The sequence below is a fragment of the Equus przewalskii genome, chromosome 1 (genome assembly GCF_037783145.1).
Source record: "Equus przewalskii isolate Varuska chromosome 1, EquPr2, whole genome shotgun sequence".
Taxonomy (NCBI): Eukaryota; Metazoa; Chordata; class Mammalia; order Perissodactyla; family Equidae; genus Equus; species Equus przewalskii.
The window spans coordinates 92,220,412-92,229,991 of record NC_091831.1 but is presented as its reverse complement, the minus strand read 5'-3'; the positions used below and the strand labels follow the sequence as shown (position 1 = coordinate 92,229,991).

Genomic DNA, 9,580 nt, shown 5'->3' with positions numbered 1-9,580 from the left:
CCTTCCTAACTGATAGACGAGATGCTGACTGGCTGGAGTCTTCTTCCCAAATCACAAACTCTTATCTTGCATTTAAATTCATTAACCATTTGTTTCAGTGAAGCAAGAATATGTGAGTTCAAGTCTCTTAAAGCTTGAAGTTATAAAAGTAATAAATTATTATTCCCTTAATATCTTGACACACTAGAAGACAGTGTTTTAAAAGCTGGACTTGGTCATGTTCTTCTGGAGACTAAGAAAATAGAGTCCTTGAAGTCAAGCTGACTCTGCTTTTAGCCTCCTAAATGAAAAGGTAGATAGAACAGGTCTTGTTTGCAAAATAAATTCAAGACCTACTTATCTACCAACAGCAATGGTACGCTTTCCATTGTCTTCCCATAGAAAATAGGAATAGTAAATGTATAGATGAGTAAGGGTGGAGAAAGAGTGAGCTCAAGAGATTCTCGCTCTACTAATGGATAGGAAGGGGACCAGAAACTGGAGAAGGTGTTTAGGGAAGCGGAGGGGAGGACCTTTCCTGTAGTGCGGGCTTCACCAGGGTCTGGGAAGTTTTCTGTAGCTAAACCTCTTTGGATAGAGAGCCACATCGTCTCATTTGCAGAATGCCACATCCTGGTGGATTGTGCTGGGGGCAGCTGCCATTGTGTGAGCCATGTAAGACTGTGATTTTAACAAATTGTAGAGGATGAGAAGTATAAGGAAAAGGCCTTGTTGCCCATGCACTGCTTTATGCTGATGACCAAGCACGTGCCTCAGAAATACTTTATTGGATGTGTACAAGTGGTTACATATCATTGTTTGAACCAGCAGGAAGTCAGTTATTAAACGTACACTTTTCCAAATAAAAGGCAATTTAATTTTCCCAGAAACCAGCGTCATTTTATATCCCAAGTCTCTAACCAACTTTCCAACCCCATCTAATAAGGGTGCCTTAAATTCTGAGTATTCAGCATTACTAAACCCACGTTAGTTTACACCGAGACTCTGGTGGTTTTACCTATTCCCTTTTCCCTTTGTTAAGGTGGGAAAGCCAACGTTTATGTTAATAACGTGCCCAGGAGTTATAAAGTGATAGGTAAAGCTAAGAAAAGAACAGATTTCGATGTCTTTTGTTTTAACTGCCCAGTATCAGGAATTGTGGCTACAGTGGTCTGACTTTTTAAAAATCTTTTTCTGTTTTGTTTTTTAACAGATTTATCAGCAGGTTGCAGGTGAACATGGCTTTGAGGTAAATCCAGCCCCTTGTTGAAATTTAGTTTCAGCAGATGGTTCATGGCATTTTAAGGAATTTCAGTATTTTACGAAAAAAACCAAAGTTTTGTTTTGGTTCTGTTCTAGACTTATTTTTTCTTCTTCTAGAAGATGAGAAACATATTTAAACAAAGGTTCTTCATGCTGAATAATTGTGATGCAAGGTCATCTGCCTTGTTTAAATTAAGTGGATTTTAAATGTCAAAACTAATTCTAGACCATTTTTTCTTGGTCAAATAAACTTTTATTAAAACTTTATATGTGCTGAGTTTTTATCCATTTTATCCATGTTCATATTCATGTGAAGTGCTTCATAAAGCCTGTTAGAACCCGGAATTCAACTTTGCCTTATCTCTGATGTCCTACTTCCTGCTTGCTTGTTTGTATTTCAGAAGCTGAGAACATTTTTTAATATACACATATGTATATTTTAGTTGCTTGTAACTTGAATAATTTCTGTGCTTACTTTGGTTGTACCTTCCTTATTCCAGGGTAGTGATCCAGGTGGGCAGGGCAGGCGTGTGTGTGTGTGTATGTGTGTGTGTGTGATGAGCTGTAAGATTGTGAAGGTGAGTCCTTAATGCAGGAATCTGAACTTGTGTTTATACCAGTAGGCAGAGTTTTGAGATAGGAGATGAGGTGTTTCTTGTGTCAGACTTTGAGTGTGATGGAAAACATGAAAGTTTTAAAGTGACAGGTTTTTCAGTTAACACAAAACCTTAAGTGATGAGATGAGGGGCTTAGCTGTTTGGAGGCGTCCATGGGGCACGACCCTAAATTGTCTCTGAGAATTGCTTCACAAGTGGAGTCATTTACTCTGCCTCTGGACTCAAGCTTGAAAAGGCTGTGTGCAGAGCTTTAAGTGGCAACTAGAACCTTGAACTGGACAGCCAGGAATGCAGCTGATGGCGCTGGGCATTGAGGTCGCCAAAGGGCATGAGAGCAGTGAGGCGGCTGCCCCAAAGCTGCTGGCTGGAGGCCCCCTCTCCCACCAGGGCTCAGCTTTGCACCTCGGTGGGCTGCTGCCTTCTTTTAAAGGATTGTTGTGCATCTGCTATATGTCATAGACTGTTATGCATTCTCATGTTTGTCGTTAAATCTCCCAATCTTAAAAGACAAGTATTATTTTTCTCTCTTTAAAGGGAAAAAGAAGCTCCGGAAGATGATGTAACATTTCTAGGGTCATAAGGCAAAGTAACTACGAAGTAGCAGTCAAGCCTAGGTCCTCTGATTTCAAATCTGGTTCTCTATATTCCATGAGAGTTCCTAGAATAGTTGCAACTAATATTTTCTATTTTTTCCAAATCTACTCCCGCATCCCCCAGCATGCACCACATTGATGTGTAGGCTGCTGTGCGACCACGAAGAAGCGTGTAAGCGTAGAGTCCCATTTTTCCCAATCTTGTTGTCAAGTCGCAGATGCCCTTCTGTCCCTTCGTACTGCCTCCCCTCCAGGTTTGTCCATCTCCTGGCCGTAGGTCCTTTGTTTTAGTTTTGAAAGAGCCCTGCCATCCCTCACAGGAGGAGCAGTGAGAGGCAGGAGAGCAGTGCTTGGATGAAGAAGAAACTCATTTATTAGCAAGTATTTGGTGTGCACCTGTTGTGTGTTAGCCCTTAGGGATTCAGTGATGAACAAGACAGACACTGTCCTGCCTTCATGGAATCAGACATTACAAAGGTCACTTCAGAGTTACAGTGGAGTAAGTACCATGAAGGAGAGGAACAGGTTGTTAGAAAGAGTGTACAGTGGGAGAAACTCATCACAGTGCCGCTGACTACTGGGAAAACAGGAAAGGAGAAGGGCACGTGGCTCCCCTGCTTCTCTTTGTGGGTAGCCTCTTGCCTTCTCAAGTCTTTTTGGCTGACTAATGAAATGTCACTGGGGCTGTTAGAGCCACTAACACTTATGTATCTCTTCCCTCCCCCTCCCCAAGCTCTGTGGGCCTTGAAGACTCAGATACTTTGCATATACACAAATACACTAATATAATTTGATGACTTGAAAGACCTTCGAGATCATATAGTCTGAGCCTTCATTTTACAGCCAGGCCTGGTAATGACTAGCGTAGCATTACACAGGTGGCAGCACACAGGACTAGGATCCAGGTCAGGTGAAATGAGCACCAGCACACCAGGCTGCCAGATAATCATGTGAGCCATAAATTGTGCTGGGTGCCTGGTGCTTGAATGCCAAGTTCAACCAGCTGAGGCTTGAGTGGCTGGGAGAGGGGTTGGTACAGAAGAGAGACAGGAAGCTGGCCATTGGAAGGGTCTAATAGCAGGTGACATGCTTGGGCACTGAAATGCCATTATGTATCTTTAGACATCCGGGCTTTTCCAAAGAAAAACAGGGATGCACAAATTGGTGAAACTGACAACTGAATGTGTATAGATGCTGAGAAATGTCCATGTTGAAAAATGACAATTTTGAATTTTCATAGTCTAACAGAATGCCAATCTTCCTTGGGGAAACCGTTATTCTTATATCTGGAGTCGTCTTGTTGTGTAGAAATTCATACTTGTGCCTGAAGATTCAATTAACAAAACTTCAGAAATTCTGTAGATGGGCTATTTACAGAACATTTCATACCAATTTTATTCAAATACTCCTATGATTGTATTATTTTCTTTTATTAAGTGACTACCAAAGGAACAGGCCATTTCTAAAACTGTACTCTATCTCTTCTCTAAAATTTGGCCTAAGAAACTTATATTTTTAAACTGTTTTTGAGCAACTGCTTAACATAAGAAGCTTATATACAGTATGATAAACCGATATTGCATCAAAATATGTATAGAAATAGTACATTTTAAAAATTTAGATTTCAAGGTTCATATGTGTAATCCCCTGCAATAGAGACATTTGAAACAGGGAACCTAATGATCTTTTGTGCAATAAAATGGGCCTTTGGGGATAATCTGTGCACAAGTGCTCTTAAGGCATCCAGTCCTTAAACTTTCTGAGCGGGTGTCCGGGGCCTGTCACGGTTCCGTGTGGTGTATTGCCAGCGCCCTTTCACCACGCCTAGGGAGCTTTCCACCAGGAGCAGAGGTGGCTTCTCCTGCGTGCTCTGAGAAATGGCTGAAACCAAAGCTGGCCATAGGAATTTCCTGACCCTCCTACCTACAGATGTTTGAAGAGCCGTGTGCGCCAGCATGCTCGTCCACATGACTGGGATGAAATCCTTAGAATGCGATCCAGGTGTGTCAGAGCAAGGCCGCGGGTCTCCATCCCGCTTCATCTTCTCTTCCCCTCAGCTTTGTTTTTTAACTGAGCAGCCAGCAGAAGCTAAATGAGTCCTTCCCTCTACACTCCTCCCACCACCAATAGTCTACGACTGAACCGAAAAACACGAGTCAGCTAGGATGCCTTACCTTCATCCTCCACTGGTAACACACACACACACCTTTCCAAGATGGGACTGCTAGCGCTGGGCTTTTTTGCCCTTTCTCATTCTCTCTTCTGTCTCCTAACCTCCCCACCCCTCCCGCTGCACACAGATCCCTTCTCTTCCTTTTTGCTCCCCCAGTTTCTTCTGCCCCTTGTTCTGACCTTTCCAGGCGGGGAGACTTGGATTTTTAATCTTACTTCAGGCAGAATCTCCAAATAAAATATTTGGCTCAGTGCATAGGACTTCTTGCATTCCCCAAATTGGGTCTGAGTTTTAGGAGAGTCCATTATAGTCTAAATATCTTAGAGGTGGAAAGTTGGGCTTCCCACTTATACTTGGGCGTGACAGATAATGTTTAACCATGATGGAGGCTCACGGGCAAAGAACATCGGGTGGAACAATAGGATTCAGCAAATATGGGCCAGAGGCCCTGTAGTACAAGGGGTGCAGGAAATGTGGGGTGGTAAATGTTTTTTGCAATTTTTGAGATGAAGGGAGGTTGTAGCCATGGCCTGAGCCTGAGAGTGTCCACTGGCCTGGGCCTCACGTGATTTTCGCAGCTTTATGGAACTACCCCATGTATGGAGGACAGAGGGCTCAGCAGCAGAAGCAAACCAGAATGAGCCGTAACCATTAAGTCTGCCCACGTTTACTTAAAAAGATGGAATTGAGGCTTCAAATCAAACTGCATCCATTTAATAACACTGCAGTTGAACATAAATGAAAAAAGCAATCACGTAGTGGTTAAGGAAGCTGTCTTTGTAGTCTGACTGCCTGGGTTTGAATTGTGTTGGGTGGATCGTGTTGGGAGCTCTGAATCATGGTGGGTGGATCTAACTACTGTGAGGCATAGCTCTCTTGTTTATAAAATGGAAGAATACGATGGTGAGGAGTAAACGAAGGAGCACATGTAAGAGTGTAGAACAGTGCTTAGCACGTGATAAGCTCTCCGTGAATTTAGCTGTTCTTATCTGAAAGAAAAGTACCCAAAGCTGCTCTTTCTCTTTTTATCTGGTCTTTAGGGAAATACCTTAGAATATTTTACAAAACATAATGTGGGCCTTAATTATTGCTAGTGAAAACCTCTTTCTCTGTTCTTTCAAAAGCAAATCTTAGTCTTGGGTAGCCAGATTTCACTTTACCTTGATGACACAAACGTGTGCCTCAGGCACCAGGAGAGGCTGTCTGCTCCCAGGTCCTCCTGTTTAGGGACATCTTCAAAGGCCACACCCACCGTGTAGTCCAAACGCTCATCCACCTCCACCTCCCAGTAGTGGCGCCCTCGGACTGGAATTAGGTTTCCCAAGACAGCAACACACCTGGTTTTAGAGAGTGGAAGCATGTGTGATTTGGGGTGACCGAAGCCTGGCAGTGCAGGTGGGTGACACCGACCGCCGGGGCAGTCAGTTGGGCTGTGAATGTGGAGGCAGGTGTGCTGCACACCTCCCTGGTGAAGCTCCCCAGCCTGGGCTCTCAGAGCTCCCCTGACTGACGCTGAAGATGAGGAGAGGACTGTCACACTGCTGGTCACGGGACAGGAGGAGACAAACCAATAGAAAATCTGTGTTTGCCTTTTTAAGTGGTTAGGCTTTTATAGGAATGGAAAAGGTTTGGTTCACTTATTCATAAAAAAGAAAGGGATTGAAATCTCACAGAAGGTAGCATAGGCGAGGAACCACAGGCTGCGGGTTGAGCGTGGAGGGTCTTTGAGCCGGTGCTGCCATTAGAGACAACTACAGGTAGAAGACGAGAATTCCCATCTCAGAGGCAGACCCAAGAACAAAATAGCCAACTCCTCACAAATTATCACAATCTGTCTCCAAGATTTCACTGGGAACAGCAACCCTTACGCAGGTCAGAGTTCTGTTTTGTTCCACAACAAAGCCCTGTACAGAGCAAGGTTCTCGGTGGAAATCAGGTCACGTCAGTATCTCCCAAGTGAATATTCCACCTCCTGCAGGAGCCTCCTACGTTAGCCAATCGATGGTGCTCCCAAGTCCCCAGGCACATTTATCCAGCTGTCATTACCACATTAACTCTACTCTCAGAACCCCAGTTTCTGAGTGCGCACCCACAGCTTTGGGAAGGAGTGTGCACATTAGTGAACTCCTCATCTGTAAAATGAAGCCATGTCTGTTCCAACCTCCAGCCGTTTCCACCCCCCCATTGTTTCTAACTCAGAAGGTCCCAAACTGAAATGATCACATTCCTCCCCCTCCCACCTACGAAAGTTTGTGTTTGGCTGTGGTGGGGAGGGGTACGTAGCGCTCACGTGTTCTGCATTTTGCTTAATAGACTCATTACGCAGTGACCCAAGGCAGAAAACTAAGGAATAATATAGTGGCTACAAGCTCAGCTTCTAGTTTCATTCCGACTCCAGCTTTTAATGGCAGTGTGCCCTTGGGTAAATTTCTTAACTTCTCTGTGCCACAATTTTCTCATCTGTCAAATGGGACTGATAATAGCATGGCCCTCACAGGCTGTCGTGATGATTCAGTGAGAGAATCCATGCAAAGTGCTGGGACGGTGTCCAGCTCTTGAGGAGCACCCTGTGAATAGGGCAATGCTATGACAGTCCCTGCCTGACCTGTCCTTCTGCTGGCCCCTCAGCCAGTTGGCCGCTCTCCGTGTTGGTTTTGTGTGCTGATTATCTGCTGAATCCATCGCCCTCTTGTCCACCCTCCTGCTGATTTCGTTCAGGCCTCCACCGCCTCCTCTCTGGTCTCCGTGTTCCCCATCTGCCTCTCCCCTTCCTGCCTCAGCTCACGCTTCACCACATAGTGTGATCTTTCTGAAACGTAAATCTGATCACGTCATTCCGCTCCTTGAATTCTCCAACAATTCCCACCACCTAAAGGATAAAATACACACTTTTTTTTTGCACTGGACCTGATCTATTCTGCCTCGTCCTCCACCTCTTCCCATTATGGACCCTCTGCTGCCAACACTAAACTGTAGTTCTCCAAACGTCTGACCTTTCTGGCCCCCATTGTTTGTACATGTACAGGGCTCTGGATCTGCCTTGTTGGCCTGGAGAATTATTTATCCTTCAAGACCTTGCCCCTCCGAGAAGCTTCCTTCCTGAGACTCCTACGATGCCTTATTGGTACTCCTACCCTTTATATGGGTATCTTTTACAAATGTGTCTCCCCCACTTGCCTGAGTCTCAGGTCGGCAGGGGCTGTGGTTCCAGCTCTTGACCCCAGCACACAGCGTGGTGTCTCACACGCAACAGATGTTTTGGTAACAAGATATATGGGACTCTAACGCAGCTTGGCTGGACCCCAAAAAGCCAAGAACAGGACAGTAGGCGGTGAGTAGTCCCATATTTCAACATGAGATACTATACCACCTACACAGGACTTGCAAAGGAGGGGGCCAAAAACTGGTTTTGCAACTTTTAGTGTAACACCAGCAGGTTGGAACTGAAGATGCTTAAGGCTGTGTCTGCTCAGAGAGCTGTATTTTTTTTAAAGATTGGCACCTGCGCTAACATCTGTTGCTAATCTTTTTGTTTTTTTGTCTCCTTCTCCCCAAAGCCTCTCAGTACATAGTTGTATATTCTAGTTGTGAGTCCTTCTAGTTGTGGCATGTGGGATGCCACCTCAGCATGGCCTGAAGAGCAGGGCCACATCCGCACCCAGGACCCGAACCAGCAAAACCCTGGGCCATGGAAGCAGAGCGTGGGAACTTAACCACGCGGCCATGGGCCGGCCCCCCAGAGAGCTTTCTCATAGCTCACACACAGAGTGGAGCAGGTGTGTGTTTTCAGAGGACCAGGTGTGACTGGAACCCACCAGAGGAGTGCTGTCTCTGTTGTTTTGAGGGGATTCTGTCCAAGACAGCTTCCCGCAAGGGTTGAGGAGACCTCGGCAGAAAGAGCCTAGAGTTGTAGTGTTGGAGGTTGATGGGTTGTGAGGGCCACAAGAGGCAGGGGGACTGCCATCAGAGGGGCCTACCTGGGGGATTGCTGAGGAGCCCACGGGCATGCCCGTGAGGGAAAGAGTCAGCTTTAAACGTCACACTGGTACAGCCAATGTTGAAAACAGGACAGCAGGCCCCAAATGGAGTCCCTTAGGGTAAGGGACGTCACCAAACCGAGACAAGTTAGTTCCAGTTTTGGCTCTCCCAGAAACGGAATCTTAAACCTGTTGATCAGGAGTCGCCTGATCAGCACCAGTTGGGCGATCCGCCTGACAGACTCCTGCCATCCCCTTGAGGAAAGTAACCTTGCCAAAGCCAACCCACCGCTTTGCCTAGTGTAGCTTCCTTGTTCCTGCTCCCTTGTGCCTATAAATGTCGTTCCTTTTGTGCAGCTCCTCGGAACTCCTTTCTGTCTGCTAGATTGGAAGCTGCCCAATTCACGAATCATTGTATAAAGCCAATAAAATCTTTAAAATGTACTCAGTTGAATTTTGTTTTTAACACAAGTAGGAGCTTTATTGCTTGGTTCTCCTCTCCATGCCCCCAACCCTGGGTTGAACGGGCAGAGGTGGGAAAGGATAACGTTGCGTCCCACCATGCCCTGTGCAGTGCTGCTCTTTCACGCCAGTGCTCACATGTAGGAGGTGTGTAACACATACGCAGTGAAAAAGGCCCGCGGGCAGTCAGCGTGGGGACCGGGAGGACCAGGCAAGGGGCCTGGATGCAGTCTTCATCAGTGCACCTCCGGCCCCCATAGGAGAGCCCCTTTTCTGTCTCAGAAGATCTTCTTGACTCTTAAGTCAGCCTACCGAGACCTCTTTTTGCCCTGACTACTAGGAGGCTGAGAGCCACGTTTAATGTTTAATCAATCTTAGGAGCAGAATTAGCTGTTGCCTATCTATGTTCTTCTTTTTCTTCCATTGCTTTAATTTTGCTGTTACAGTAGAGTGCATTTGCCCCTTATTTCAGTCCTTCTTTAAGTATTTGGAAGGAAAGTAGATATAAATCACTTC

At 45.6% G+C, this 9,580-nt stretch overlaps 1 protein-coding gene and 1 non-coding gene across 7 annotated transcripts in view; one reads left to right on the top strand and one right to left on the bottom strand.

Annotated features, from left to right (window-relative positions):
• The first annotated feature begins 225 nt into the window (after positions 1–225).
• Positions 226–352, top strand: LOC139078497 (small Cajal body-specific RNA 15). Its single transcript, XR_011531473.1, has one exon. It is a non-coding gene; the product is annotated as a small Cajal body-specific RNA 15 (non-coding RNA).
• Positions 353–2,802: 2,450 nt separating this feature from the next.
• The window catches only part of FSD2 (fibronectin type III and SPRY domain containing 2), a 48,307-nt gene continuing 41,529 nt past the window's right edge, over positions 2,803–9,580 (bottom strand). For all 6 annotated transcript variants that reach the window (XM_070570376.1, XM_070570349.1, XM_070570363.1 and 3 more), the window contains 2 exons: positions 5,786–5,962; positions 2,803–3,776 (listed from right to left, as the gene is read on the bottom strand). In XM_070570376.1, coding sequence (XP_070426477.1) covers positions 3,524–3,776; positions 5,786–5,962 — 430 coding nt within the window. In that variant the 3' untranslated portion in view covers positions 2,803–3,523. The remainder of the gene's footprint in view (positions 3,777–5,785; positions 5,963–9,580) is intronic.